General features: G+C 44.6%; 5 protein-coding genes across 5 annotated transcripts; 3 read left to right on the top strand and 2 right to left on the bottom strand.

Annotated features, from left to right (window-relative positions):
* Window positions 1-416: 416 nt before the first annotated feature.
* On the top strand, window positions 417-2,048 carry TSTA_084530 (uncharacterized protein). Its single transcript, XM_002478140.1, has 2 exons — window positions 417-750; window positions 805-2,048. Exons 1-2 carry the CDS (start codon window positions 430-432, stop codon window positions 1,945-1,947), a joined length of 1,464 nt encoding a protein of 487 aa, XP_002478185.1. The 5' UTR covers window positions 417-429; the 3' UTR covers window positions 1,948-2,048.
* A 1,850-nt stretch (window positions 2,049-3,898) lies between these two features.
* Window positions 3,899-4,481, bottom strand: TSTA_084520 (uncharacterized protein; the record flags this gene model as incomplete). Its single annotated transcript, XM_002478139.1, has 2 exons — window positions 3,899-4,275; window positions 4,328-4,481. The coding sequence occupies 2 exons, from the start codon at window positions 4,479-4,481 to the stop codon at window positions 3,899-3,901; spliced, it is 531 nt and encodes a 176-aa protein (XP_002478184.1).
* A 1,050-nt stretch (window positions 4,482-5,531) lies between these two features.
* TSTA_084510 (uncharacterized protein) lies at window positions 5,532-6,386 on the top strand (the record flags this gene model as incomplete). The annotated part of the gene is made up of 2 exons (XM_002478138.1): window positions 5,532-5,982; window positions 6,034-6,386. 2 exons carry the CDS (start codon window positions 5,532-5,534, stop codon window positions 6,384-6,386), a joined length of 804 nt encoding a protein of 267 aa, XP_002478183.1.
* A 2,111-nt stretch (window positions 6,387-8,497) lies between these two features.
* TSTA_084500 (uncharacterized protein) lies at window positions 8,498-10,127 on the bottom strand (the record flags this gene model as incomplete). Its single annotated transcript, XM_002478137.1, has 2 exons — window positions 8,498-8,605; window positions 8,652-10,127. The coding sequence occupies 2 exons, from the start codon at window positions 10,125-10,127 to the stop codon at window positions 8,498-8,500; spliced, it is 1,584 nt and encodes a 527-aa protein (XP_002478182.1).
* A 3,416-nt stretch (window positions 10,128-13,543) lies between these two features.
* Window positions 13,544-14,308, top strand: TSTA_084490 (uncharacterized protein; the record flags this gene model as incomplete). Its single annotated transcript, XM_002478136.1, has 1 exon — window positions 13,544-14,308. One exon carries the CDS (start codon window positions 13,544-13,546, stop codon window positions 14,306-14,308), a length of 765 nt encoding a protein of 254 aa, XP_002478181.1.
* Between the last annotated feature and the right edge of the window lie 655 nt (window positions 14,309-14,963).

The raw sequence follows: 14,963 nt of genomic DNA, 5'->3' as shown, positions 1-14,963 counted from the left end.
TCTGATTGGTGATCCTGGTGATGCGAAGCGGGAAACCTTGTCTGGCGAATCATCTTGTGCGGCGTTAAGTTAAAGTCGTCATTCTATGAATAGTAGCGGAGCTTAGGAATCTGCAGAATCGGACAGTCTTTTTTAAATTTCATAGGTTACTGCTTATGAACTGAATTGACTGAATTGACTGAATTGAGTCGATAACGATGATGTCTCAAACAGCAAGAAGTTTCACAAAGAGAAAACTAAATTTGGCGATTGGTTGTCGCTTGCTGAACTAATGAATCATCTGCCGCCCGCCAAGCACTGCCCAGTGAACTTCATATTACCACTTAAACCAGAACACCACAGTTGTCAGCATAAAATGAGCCAGCTTGCACGACATTCAAACCACTGAAGAGAATCAGTCTCGCTAATTTATGTGATTAACATCACCCAATGCATACAGAGCGATCAATACGTTCTCGCAAACGACCACTTTCACAGCAACTATCCGCCGACGCATCACCCAACCAGACTCGCAAAAAGCGAAAAGTCAAGCATCCCAGCGGGTCCCAGCTCCCTGCAGCGTTTTGGGACAATCTGTCAGAAATTTGGTTGACACATAACGCAGTTCGGGAGCTCGATCGAAGGAACAAACAAGCTCCAGCAAACGTTTCCCCAAAACGTCAGTTTCTCAGGCCCGTCACCCGGGGCCTACTACGGAACATTCAAAAGGTTGCGAACGACGGTGGCCTAGATTTATCGGAATTGAGAGGCGTAAGGCTTTCACGAAGTTCCTGTAGTCCAAACTGAATGGCTGATTTTTTGCAGTATCCTGAACCTAAAATGAGTTCTGATCGATCAAAGCACCGGGTCCAGAAACACAGCTTGAGAGCCTCCAGAAGTGCTTCACGAGGTTCGAGTGCCTCGCGCAGCACCAAACCATCGACGACCAAAAGCAGCGGACCGTACGACCGTCACTTTCAGCAGCATCTCATCGACCACGGTATCTATCCTCCCACGTACGAATATCCAGACGGGCGAATACCATCCAAACCTATGAATTGGGGTGACATCAAAGAAAGATTGTCACGTCACCGATCCTCACTTTCTCCTTCTAATTTTACGGAGGAAATGCATGAGAAGTTCGTTCGAGCTGATGCTCATGCTTTTAAAGAAAAGCAAATCACCGAATCTGTGATTTCCATGATAGAGGGCAACAATGGAGATGCTAGATGCATTGCAGGTGGTATCCCCTTCAGAAATCTCAATCATCTTACAGACGGAACATTGGTTCCAGGAAACCCTGATCGTTATTATGGAGCACGTCCAGAGCAACTCAACCGCAGAATACGCAGTGAACTTGAAGACCAAATCGTGCCATCCACGCAGCATGATCTACCCATAGCACCAAATTTCTTCCTGGCAGCGAAAGGTCCTGATGGGTCAGCATCAGTAGCTAAAAGGCAAGCCTCTTATGATGGTGCATTAGGAGCAAGGGGAATGCATTCGCTTCAAGAATATGGCAAAGATGAACCTGAATTTGATAGCAATGCTAGGACCCTAACATCCATTTATCATAATGGCCAGCTCCAAATGTTTACCAGTCATCCTTCAAAATCAACTACATCAAATCGGACAGAGTACTATATGACCCAGTTACGATCCTTTTCCATGACAGACAATCCTGACACATTTCGGGAAGGCGCAACCTGGTATCGGAACGGCAGGGACTGGGCAAAGGAGCAAAGAGACGAAGCAACAAGACGAGCAAACGAGAAAGCTACTCAGAATATCATTAGGTCCGGTGCCATAAATACGAGCTTCAGCACAGTTTGTGAAGTATCGAGTACCGAGTCAATCGCATCTATCACTGAGCAATCTTATTTCTCGTTCAGCGGAACAAATACAATCGAGACGCATTCATTGCAGTCGACACGTTCACTTTCGCCAGAACCATCTCAGGAGGAATAGATTATGTGTAGAACGATATATCTGAGTCCTCGTGCAATCAGACCTTCTATATGGGCGTTTAATCTCACAGGGCATTTCATGTCACTGGGATGGGGGTTTAGCTTGACTGGCAAATAATTATGGCATACATTTCTAGTGGCCTCTAGAGTGCATTAGCGTATAAAAGGAATGAGGAAAAGAATCCGTTCAGTGCAGCGATTAGCGTCCGGCAGAGTGCGCACTGCGCAGGTGTCTTGATACGACTAGTCGAGATGTTTTGGCATTGCGCTATCGAGGCGGCGGTGGAGACTACTAGGGCCTAGACAAGTCATGACTCGCTTATGCAGCCACTGTTAATGGCAAGGTTCCGCTAATCAGTAGTATATCAACTAATGCAATCTCGAATTACAAACTCAGCCTGGTTTTTGAAAGTATCCAGTTAGAATTGCTAATTATGTCTAGTATGGCTGCGGGTGACTTTACTCGTTATGCTGTTCTCAGCTGAACATAGCCTTGTATTAGTTTGCCCCTGAGGTCCACTTAAATAAAGCATGTTCGCTCGTGCTGGTAGCTCAAGAGTCAATTGACATCCTCATCTCTCATTATGGATATATCTGAGTTGCTCAATCCCTCGCCGATCTCGTCTGTTGCCTACGCATCAGAGGTAGTCAATCATCCACAACCAGTTGTATACAACCCTCAAGCTGTTGTCAAAGAGTTTTCTCCAATTACAGACCAACAAAAGGCTGACTCACTTAGTAAGTAATATCTAACAAAACATTATCAGTTTCCACTTAGTCTGAGACAGGGACGTTCAATCAAGAATTACGGTTCAAGACTCCGGAAACTATTGAAAAAAGGGACGAACAGAAAGATGAAGAAGGCTTTTTTCCACGATCAACCTACTCAGAACAAGAGTTACTGTTTCTTTGGTATCAATTTATTGATCTCAAAAAGACATGGAAGGAATGCCGTAAGGCTTTCATTGAACAATTTCCAAAGAGACACCCAAGGAAACATTCAATAAAAAACGCTTTTTATCGCTACTTGGACTACAAAGCCCCTAGAAAGCCATACAAAGGAAAAAAAAAAGAAAGAGACGCTCCATCTGTCTTTGATATCTGTGATCGACGTTATTCCTGGATGATGGACCCAAGATCGAAAGTTATAGACCTAATAAAGGATGATCTACTTGGTAAGCAAGCCCCCAAAATGTCATGGATTTTTACTCAGTCTATGACAGGGACATCTACGCGTGGTAGGAAGCCCTTCTTCACAAACGAAATTTTACTGTTTCTTTGGTATTGCCGTATCGATCTCAAATTGGGTTGGACAAGCATTTTCAAGGACTTTGAAACTATATTTCCAGCTTATAACTGTCATAAACTCCCATTACAAAAAGCGCTCTACACCTTCAAGACAAAGGTGCTCAAGGGCGGTGAGTATGGAGAAAACCAGGTTCCATCTGTCTTTGAAATCTGTACGAAACATTATTCCTGGATGAAGACCGGAGGAAATAGAGATATATCTGCCTTGGGTAGTTCCTATATACATCCGAGTTTAGCAGCTTGAAGTGGTCGCTACTTGCTACTCAGTAATATTCCTATATAAAGGGCCTCTGCCTCTACATCCAAGAATATTTTTCCTCACAGACGGCGGAGAAGAATGGGGCCTTGTTCAATCGATACCGTGCGCGATCGGGGAACTTGGAGGTCAGAAAGCTGTAAAGACGATTTTGTATTTGGTGTTTTGAAAGAGATTGGCACCATGGAAATCTTTTATTGAAGTCCGTGATACATTCATCCCATTCCTTGTTGAGATCAACAATATTATACCAGAGAAAGTGTAACTCTTCGGATCGGCGACTTTTTCCTGGTAAACTACCAGCAAGGTGCGAGGCCTGCGGAGCTGCTCGTTCACAATCAGACAACTCTGTCATAGACTAAGTAGAAATCTATGATAGTTCTTAGAATCACTTACTAAGTGTATCATCCTTTTCCAGGTCTATGATTGGAGGTGACTTTTCGAAAGCGGAGGAGGTAGGTCGCGGATTGGGTGACTCTGCTATATTGGTAACTTTCGGTTTGGACGATGGCATCCAGGGATAATGTCTCTCGCAGACTTCGAAGACAGATGGGGCCATTTTTTGTAGGTTCCGTCTGCGCTTTTTATCCGGGAATTTGCTTTTGAAGTAGCGGTAAAAAAGTCGTTTTATTGAACCCGTGGTTGGAGATTCCTCTGGAAACCTGTTTTTAAAAGCCTCAAGACATTCTTCCCATGTCATTTTGAGATCAATAAAATGATACCAAAGAAACAATAAGTCTTCTTCTGAATATTCACGAGCCGTCCCTGTCTTAAAATAAGTGGAAACCCGCACAGTATTCAGTTAGATATTACTTACTATGTGAGCCAGCCTTTTGTTGGTCTGTATTTGGAGACAACTCTTTGACAACAGGTTGAGGGTTGTATACAACTGGCTGTGGACTATTGACTTCCTCTGATGCGTAGGCAACAGACGATGTCGGCGAGGGATTGAGCAATTCAGATATATCCATAATGAGAGATGAAGAAGTCAATTGATTTTCGAGCCGCTACAGGAGTGAACTTGCTTTATCTAAGTGAACGTCAGGGGCAAACTAATACAACGCTATCTAATGTTCAGTGCAACAAATAAAGTCCCCTGCGGTAGTTTTTCGTACCAGTCGTCCGTGCCAGGAATAGATTTCATCATCCTCCATCTTGAATGCAGGCCCATATCCTACCCTTCGGATGACGAGAAATTCTAGAACAAGCAGCATTGAACTAAATCTTTACAAAATTCAGAGCTTTCTTCGACTTCCGGCTGGAGTGATAGCTCTATGAGGTCTTTTTCTGTTCTATGAATAACGTGCCAGACATAATTAATCCTTCTCGGAAACTGGTTAACTTTGTAATTCAAGTCGATACGCTAGGATAGAGTACTTATCGTAAATCACCCTACCTAGTAACGTGTCAATGATTTAGCTGCCGGCATTTAAAGCGGATCCTTGTTCCCCAATCACAAAGATCAAGATGAAATCGTGTTTAGCGTATTCTAATCTACACTTAGGCTAAAAATATTATTGGAATTGGCGATTGATTTATGAATCATAAAATCCAGCCGAATGATGGACCGTTACGGTCTAGAACCCGGAACTAAAACCGGGGTACATGAGGCCCGTGCGATGCCGTCTTTGTCTTCCGGCTGTCCATGATCAGCGAATTGATTGCATACCAGCCAAACCGAGCTAAATGCCATATGGTTTTGCATCGCCTGATTGACCAGGGCACATAAGACCCGTACGCTGCTGCCTGTAATAACCGCAATCCTGTTTGGTTTCAGAGGCTCCCCTTGGAAGTACGTTCATTCCATACTCCGTAGTAAAATTGGATGTACGGATACTAGACCTTATCGGCGCGATCATCCTAACAGGTGCCTATCAGAGCTAGTTAAGTCTTGGCACATGTTTTTGACTTGTTCAACACAATCCCGACGGCGTGTGATTTCTTGCTCATTCCTGTCTCCCACCACATTTGATTTTCCTAGCTGCTGAAAAACTTCGAATTTTGCGGACCTGCACACCAGTATGGCTCTATATGACATTTTATGTATGGCGGCTAAATCTTATATCGATGTGTTGGAAATGAACGAAGTTTTCGAAGAGGTCGATGGACGTTTTGATTTCTCAGGCACTCTCATTGTTTACCAAGTAAACTCTGAGCTGCATCACGCATTCTCGAAAGCTCGCTATTCCTCGCCTTCAGAAGTCAACGCAAAACACTTTAGAAGTGACATTCGAATTCCCGTCTCGGCCTACAATCCGTTATTCCCATTTAACTTGACACGTGCACCCGACTCAATCCCGAACGACGCATTTATCAAAAGACCTCGGTTAATCAGTTATGATCGGATTTGCGAGGGGCCCCAATCGAATTTGATTGCAGAATCTCTCCTTAGAGAAGCATACGTTTGTGAGCTTCTAACGGAACATATGCATCCCAATATCGCCTCATATCTCGGTTGCCAGGTTTCTAATGGTAGGATAACTGGTCTGTGCTTCATGAGATACAAGCATACTTTAATGCAAGAGGTGAACCCAAACAACTTCATGAAGAGAAAATCCAGAGCTATGCGTCAAACAACAAAGGACTACAGCAATGTCATAGCCGGAATTGAGAGTGGCATTAGGCATCTTCATTCTTTGGGGTTGGTCCATAACGATATCAATCCAAGCAATATCATGCTTGATGGTGACCAGGCGGTTATAATAGACTTTGGTTCTTGTCGTCCAGTGGGAGAAAGTTTACAAGATGTTGGTCGTACGTACGAATGGTATGATGAGAAAGTCGAACAATCCATTCCCGAAAACGACCTTTCTGCCTTGGAGGAGATTCGAATATGGCTAGGTGATAAGTCGCATGAATTTCAATTTAGCGAGTAGAAATCTTAATTGCAGAGTACAGGACTAATACTTGAAACTCTCCATATGTGCAAATACATCTTTAACGAATCGAAACAATAGAAAATAATCCCAGAATTGAGCAGCCCTCCCATCATAATGATCAAGTTTGACAGTCTTTGTATGTCGACGCATGACGCATGACGCCTAACTGTAACGTTTGTTAATGCAGTTGTCTGTCTTAGAATCCGGTGAGAACATACTTGCCAATCACGTCGGCTTCACATAGGCCCCAGAATTGATGCAGGTTGTGGACTGGCAATCAGACACCTTCACCCTTCTGCCACTGCTTTCCGTCTTAAACACACAACTGTTCACAGGGTCTGCAACTCCGTCCTGCATCATGTTCAGATGAACCGGAAAGGAATACACCGTATATTGAGGAATTTAGAAGAGCAGAAAATATTAGAATTGGCTGCTAGAGAGAGACTGACGATGGCCGAAACTGATGACGAATTTCTTAAAGAATCACCAATGTCAGTTAATGGGGTTATGACTCCTGAGAGTTGAAGGTAGATAAGAAATTGGTTCATAGAGGTCGATGGGTATCTTATATAGTTGTTCTACAAGGCTAGAACTACCGGTAGCTGGTAAGGCGAGCGTTTATTCCCTCCATAATGTATGATTGAAACCTACAGCATGTCATGAACTAAGATCCCTGTAACATTATGCATATGCATACAAACTCACTGTTAGTTGCCAACGCACGCTTATATTTTAATCTACGTATAGGTAATAGCGCACAGGCCTTCTGATCCAAATGAGTCAGAAGACGACGGCAAGCCACAGGAAGATGCATTACAGAGCTAAAAACGACTGTATACCTCAAGTGATCACGTGGGGTTATTATCGGGCACCCATTCAGCCCCTCAACTGGGTCCCACCTCAGACGGGACATACGTTTCTTTCTTTTTCTCTTTTGGCGCATTCAGCTTCCACATTTGAAGGCGCCATCATTGTTTAGCAGCTTCGTGGTATGTATAAGTTGAAGAAACTTGACCGGCCGCTAACTCGTAAATAGGCAATCACAGCTTTATTCTATGGAAGGTCTAGCAGGTTCCCTTGCCAAAGCGGAATGGCAACCGCGCGGCCAAGCTTCCTCTACTTGCAACAACATCGACATTACAAAGCAGCTAAGCGATTACGTTCCATCCTGGCTCAAAGAATATGAACTAAGCGCCTGGAAGAAAACCGTCGGCTTTACGAGGATAGAATCGCCGGAGGGGTTCCTGATACCGGTTACGATTACGGCTGGCGAGCCTCACATATCTGACGGCACAACTTCAACCAAACTTGTTCAGAATATTCCTGTTCCTTTTAAGGCGGGATACATAATTTCTGGCTCGCTTTATTACATTATCGCTTTGCCTCCAGCCCCCGCAACATGAGAGGATTTGACAACACACGGAACGATAGGCGATGAGATTATGGAGGACACAAAGTGTATTGAACTCGTTCGCCGGTCCTGTCGCTATGCTATAGGGATAAAGAAATATCTGAATCGAATGTCAAACCAGGCAATTGTTGAATTTAGTAGTTTACCAGTTCCAACGGAATGCCTGAAACACCAGGCATCGACTATGTTTCTGCCAAGCCCATCGGAACGTTCGGAGCATGAGCTGTTGGTTGAGAGTAGTTTACTAGGTCCGATGGAATGTCTGAAACACTAGGCATCGGCTGAGTATAGTGTGCCGAGCCAACCTGGTTACTTGAAGCATGAGATATCGATTGAGTGTCTACTGAGCCCATCGGAGCGTTTGGAGCTTGACGTGTGGGTTGAGAGTAGTTTACCAGGTCCAACGGTATGTCTGAAATCCCACGTATTGGTTGAGTATAGTGTGCCGAGCCCACCTGGTTAATTGAAGCATGAGATATCGATTGAGTATAGTCTATTGAGTTTATCGGCACGTTTGGAGCCTGTGATGTTGGTTGAGAGTAGTTCACTAGATCAAATGGAATGTTTGAAATCCCGCGCATTGACTGAGTATAGTGTGCTGATCCCACCAGGCTATTTGAAGCATGAGATATCGGTTGAGTGTAGTCTGCTGAGCCCATCGGAGCGTTTGGAGCTTGACGTGCGGGTTGAGAGTAGTTTACCAGGTCCAATGGAATGTCTGAAACACCAGGCATCGGTTGAGTATAGTGTGCCGAGCCAACCTGGTTACTTGAAGCATGAGATATCGATTGAGTGTCTGCTGAGCCTATCGGAGCGTTTGGAGCTTGACGTGTGGGTTGAGAGTAGTTTACCAGGTCCAATGGAATGCCTGAAACACCAGGCATCGATTGTGTTTCTGCCGAGCCCATCGAAACATTTGGAGCTTGAGGTGTTGATTGGGAGTAGTTTATCAGGTCCAACGGAATGTCTGAAACACCAGGCGTCAATTGAGTGTAACGCGGTTCCATACCTGCCATGTGCAAAGAAGTCGGCACGTGAATAGACTGAGGATCATTATTGAGCAATTGACTTCTGTCTCCGCCATTTTCTCCCAATCGATGTGCAATGTTTGCAGAGAGATTAAGCGCCTGTGGGGTCCCCAGGAAAGAATCGTATTGCGAAACGGAGATTTCAGAACGATATGGTCTCGCAGCACTGTGATCAAGACATGGGCGTTTTGGAAGAGGTTGCGAAAAATCGTCATCTTCCGCTAGATCGGTTGCGATGGAAGACGTGTCGGACCACTGATGGTGTGCAGATCCGGACGTATTAGAGCAATAATCGTCCGACGATTGAATACGTTCACTGAGTTCTGTGTTGCTGCTACCAGCCCATCCGCGAGTCTTCAACGAAGTGTAACAGGATTGGAAGTCGGAACTCCATGGTGATAGTTCTAATAAAATTTCTAGAATCCGGCGTGGCGGTTCCTCTGTAGTTGAACTCTTCTTCTTCCTGAGAGGACTTATTTCTGGATTTGCGACTATACAAGAGATCAAGTCACGAATTGTCTCGAAGCTAGCAAAGCTGAATCTTGCAACCACTGCTAGCACCGCTGCTAATCCAGCTGTAATCAATGATTGGGACAACTTCTTTTCGAGTAGACGTTCAGCCACCAGGATCCTAAGGCCGGCGTAGACACCTTCAAGAGCACTTCCGTATTCATCATGGTGAGAGTCAATGCATATATAATCCTTCACGAAGCATGCAATCGAGTGTGATTTTTGGTTGAGTATACTCTGGCTCTGGCTCTGGTCCGTGTCTGTGGCTAATTTGAGAACAGCAAGACATAGTTCTTCGACTCTCGAGGGTTTGCCTTGAAGTTCTTGTTCCTGAATGAATTGGAGCGCAAAGGATCGCTGAGCATACCCTCTGAAAAGGATTTCTTGACGCGTCGCCTTTCTACCACAGCGTAGAATATCGTCCAGCCTTGGATCCCAAGTACGGGTGCCCTTTTTCTTGATTATCGACGCAGGCGATTGCTTTGTGAAGTCAAGCAACCAAGGTATGCTTCTTTCCACGTGTTCAAACAAGGAGATAGCTTTACTGTTCTCCGGCGTTGGATGCGGAGGAGACGAGATGGGAGGCGAAGGAGCGGGAGGTGACGAGGTGTGAAGTGACGAGGTGCGAGATGGAGATGTTACCGTGGAAGGGCTGGTAGTGACGACGAGATTTTGTACGCGTCCCAGAGTTTCGAAAATAAAGTCGTGTATACTCTCACTAGCAAGCGCTTCCTTCAACTCTTCATCTGACGCATTATGTATGACTTTTAACGCTGACAGGACGTCCATTTCTGCTCTTGGATGGCAGAGTGATGCCTGAAGGGGTTGCCAGAATATCATGTTGAAAGTGCTCCGAGTAAGCCCGGATCCAGAAGCAGATCTAGCCCCTCATCACCTCCCGTCGACCACCTTGAGTAATTAATGCAAGGTGACCCACACTTGCCAGACATCGGACAAGTGTGGGTCACAAATCGCTCCACAACCACTTACATTCCCGCTTCCCCGCCGCACAGTCTACTCCACTTGCCAAAGCGCGAAGGAATGTACGACGTCCCTATAGTAGGTTATAACCTTGTTGGTGTATCGTCTTCGCCTTAGCTATCTTCGAGTCTCCATCCAGTCGTCTTGTCATATCTATAATCATATGCTAGCTCAAGTCGGCCAATTAGCCTATTGTCTGCAGCCATAACTAAAGGAACCCTAGATACAATGATACCTTTTTAGTAGGAATACCCTGCCAATGCTTTTGCATATGTGTGATAGTCAAGCAGCCCTCACCCATGTTAGATTGTCATCACTTGTAGCCATAATTTGTCACTGGTTATCTTCCTCAATCAACATGTCCATGATCAATCTAATGGCAGGATCAGACATCGACCACTTTAACGATCTAGAGATATATTTTGCTTCTATTGCCTTGCTTCAATAGTAAATAGGTTTTAGATCGACGCTCGCGTCTATTCTAACAGGTACTAGTCCTTGGTGACCATGAAAATGTGATGTTATCAGAGAAGTCAATATATCTATAAAGATGCCAGCCTCGTCCTAAGCTCTCACCGCAATTTGGGCCAGACCACCCAAGGCTACCTGACCGGTTTCAAATTCCTTGCTGAGCCCTAAATGTTATTCATACTAGAATACTACTTGTTTGCGTGTGGCAGCAGGCGAAGAAATGACAAGGCTTCCTTGAAGCCCGATCTGGTAAGCATCATAGGTCCCCTGAGATTGCTGCTCTCTTGCTTAAGTTGCTAATGCGTCTATGCTTGTGAAGGAAGCAAATTCCCGTGGAAACATAGCCACTTCTGAAAATAGAGATCATCCAAGCCAGGAAGCATCAGGCAGTCCAATATCCGTTTGTCAAAAGCAGCGGTCAAAAATACCACCAATGCAGGATACCAAGTCCAGACCGAGTTCCAAATATTCTCTCTTCCTCTCAGGACGAACCATGCAGATTGAGAGACCTAGAGCGACCGACCGAATTCGACTTAGAGTTTATCTCCGAAGACCAGAAAAGGCAGTTGTGAAGGATCCATCATGGGGTGATCTAGTTCACTCTGAACGGAGCTTTTTTGTTTGAAAAATAATTGATGGCCTATTGGCCCATGGGCCATGTTTCCCTGTCATTGTTATTTACAGGGCCTACCACTCATCAACGAAAGTTATTGTATATTGAAATGCATGTATTAATTATTAATGCAAGTGAACACACTAGGGTGTCTTCATAATCTTCTCAGAACGCTAGATATAATATATTCCTCTCACGTTCAAACTTAAGCACTACATATCCTCTATCCACTGGTCAATTTGCTGCTGCACGATGTCGTCACCACCGCCTTTGTCTTTACACCTGATGAATGCATACATGCGAGTAGTGCATGTCGAGACACAGCAATCAAAATCATTTGTGGTTGTGCAGCGGGTGCCTGGCTTTGCGGTTGTCTATTCTGCCATAGATGTTATACCGAAGGTCTAAAAGCTAAGGAAAATAATGCGGTTCATTGGTATATTGAGGCTCCTATTGGATATCTTATCTTTACTTACAGATACAAACCCCTTTCTATGTTACTAGAAACGCGAGTCTATGGGTACGGCGAATCAACGCGCATATTGAGAGGTATAGGGAAAATCTGAAACCCGGACAGGAATAGATGGATTATGAATGACAAAATAAATTGGATCGTGTATGGGAATCCCCGCTCAGCACCCTTAGCTATTTATTACATGTTGATTATAGATAGGATGCTTATATAAATGCAATTCTGTTTCTCAAGTCTTTTGTCTATTCACTACCAATTTGTGACAAAGCTACCTCGCGATCAAGGCTTTAATCATGCTTAAACATGCACGCGGAGATATCTGGAAACCTCATGTAAGATTGTCTTCATGATTGTTTGACTAATTCTAATTCTACTAGGTCTGCAGACCCCGTACCTTGAATCACGAACTATTCGTCGATGAGTTTAGTTTCAAGAGCCTTGAGACTAGCCTTAACAAAATCAAGTCCAAAGCAATTTCAGTAGGACGGGGCTTGTTTCTTGTGTATCCCCAAACAAGGGATGAACTGCGGAAAATCGAACAATATTGGGAAGCAATACCACTGGATAGCAAGGACGGGAATTGTCCTTTCCCCGAGCACCATCCGGGAACTGGGTTGGAAGCTCAATTTCTATGGCAGACCTCGGTGTGTACTGCAATACAGACGTATTGTGATACTGGGAAAGAACTGCCCGAATGGATGAAAGAATTGGACAGGGAAATGAAACTGTCGTTAGCGGCAACTGAGAGCCACCTGCGTCAAGCAGCCCACGAAATCGCTGGTGTCACACACTTTCAGCGCCTTAGCCCTCTCTGTGCTGGAAGAAATCTAGAATTGTTGCATGGCAGAATTGGCGGCCCGTGACCTACAAGCGAAGATCTGATGCTATCTATTTCTGTACATTAAGTGCCGCCGGTCTTGATCGGTGCGGTACAACTGGGATTATCATTATTATTACATCCATATATTCATCTATCTATTGCCGTAGACGTCACAGTGTTTATAAATATGGTCAGCCTTGCCGTAACATCTGCTATGCTTTTCTTTCACCTAGCTGAGATGATCATACCGTAGAAGCGCCGGCTCGAACTATCCGGACAGCTGGCCTAGTCTCTTTGACACGAAAAAAACCATGAGAGAGAACTTCCCTCCAATTAAAAGTCTACGGACTCTTTTAACGCCGTACTGGGTGTGCGTTTGCATGTACCCAAGCCTGCAGTTCTGTACGAACGAAACCAGGAACCAGCGGCCTCCCTATCAGATCAGACATCCTCGACGTATGTAATATACAATAGTCGATTAGTTTCATTCCTAACTTCCATGTCTAGTCGGAAAATACCAAGTTCCATGCAAAGGAGCAAGCGGAAAAGATGTGGGGATACCTTTGCTTTGTCGATATGTGACGTGGTGGACATGGCTAAAAATAAAGCTTAGTTGGATATAGTTACAATATCTAGACTAGCCAAATTATATGCAGAGCTTCGCATTTATGACCCATGCTTAGGAAATTAGTTTTCAGCTGAGCAATTTGGTTTTCATCAATGGTATATTTATATAGTGTATCATCCCCCGTAATCATCCAGCAGCCGCAGGTAAAGCCTACTATTCTTCACTTTCGCTACCAACTTTACGGAGTAGGCGATTTCAAGCTAAATAAGTCCCTGCAACGATGTCATTTCCTATATGCTCTTCTAATCCTATCCACGAAACAGCAGTTGAGAAGTGCTGGCAGCCAGCAAAAGCGAATCGCTCTCGTGGTTTTCCTGGTACGACATTTCAAAAGCAGAATGCAAACTGTCATTACAGCAAACGGGCGGTATGCGATACGTGCCATCAAGCAAGAGTAAACTGCTCTCGTGGTTTCCCTTGTACGACATGTCAAAAGCAGAATGCAAGTTGTCATTATAGCAAACGGGTGGCATGCGATACGTGCCATCAAGCAAAAGTCAAATGCCCCGGTGGTTTTCCTTGTACGGCATGTCAAAAGCGAAATGAAAGCTGGCCGGCATGCGATACGTGCCGTAAAGCAAAAGCGAAATGCTCTCGTGGTTTTCCTTGTACAACATGTCGAAAGCGGAATGCAAACTGTCATTACAGCGAAAGGCGCCGTAAGAGCCCATCATCAGTAATGAAAGAAGTCACCGTCCAGGAAACATCAAGTGCCCCAGCACTGTTTGAGAGCAATCTATCCATCTTACCGTCTGGTCAACCAAATCTGCAAGACCCCGGCATGATGGGACATACCGGAGACGCCATCCATCCGAATTACCTGATGGAAGAGCCTCAGCTCTCAGGAGAGAAATTTATGTACGACTCGGAGCTACCTTATCCCTACGTTGGCGTCAATCGTGATTCAACGGCAAGATGCTTCCAGGAATTACCAACCGCTGATCAAAAGTACTCTTACCATATCTTGTCTACATACGAAAATTAAATTTATGAACCTGGAGCCAGCGTCCTGGAGAATATAGATGCGCAGTATACTGTCGAAGATTGGGGGTGGTGCCACCACATATCTATAACAAGAACTGTGGAAGCGAATGCAAGAGCCAGATAGACCGGCGACCAGCCATCTCGTCCAATCTCTTCATATAAATGGTAACCCATTATGTTGTCTCTAACGATTATTACTTCCCAGATGGAGAAGGAGGACCAGTATGATATATATAGAGCTGCTGTTCATAGGACTAGACATTTCATCTAAAGAGAAAGATTACCGATTTTAAAAAGCATATGCAAGGAGAAGACATTGGAAATGTTCGAGCAATCAAAGAAGTAAAAGCTGGCAGTCCAATTCTGTTGGCCAGATTCATGAACCTGCTAGGCAGGAGATTAGTCAAATCTGCGACTCATATAGTTTACTCACACCATTAGACCACTGCTGTTGCACCACTGCTGTTACATGTGCCCATCTGATCCAACTGAGTGACTAGTAGCCCCAAGTGTCGAATGAATATAACTCGCCATTTGTGAGAGCTCATTCTATGTTCAGGGCTCATTCTCTTGGATCGCATGTAGATGGAATCAGTGAGCCCAACACGTATCAATTCTCACGGAAATAGAATGCCATTCTTTAGTTTGGAAAACTT

The sequence above is a fragment of the Talaromyces stipitatus genome, genomic scaffold (genome assembly GCF_000003125.1).
Source record: "Talaromyces stipitatus ATCC 10500 scf_1105507295527 genomic scaffold, whole genome shotgun sequence".
Classification (NCBI taxonomy): domain Eukaryota; kingdom Fungi; phylum Ascomycota; class Eurotiomycetes; order Eurotiales; family Trichocomaceae; genus Talaromyces; species Talaromyces stipitatus.
Note: the sequence above shows the minus strand (reverse complement) of the source record. Positions and strands in the feature narration are given on the sequence as shown.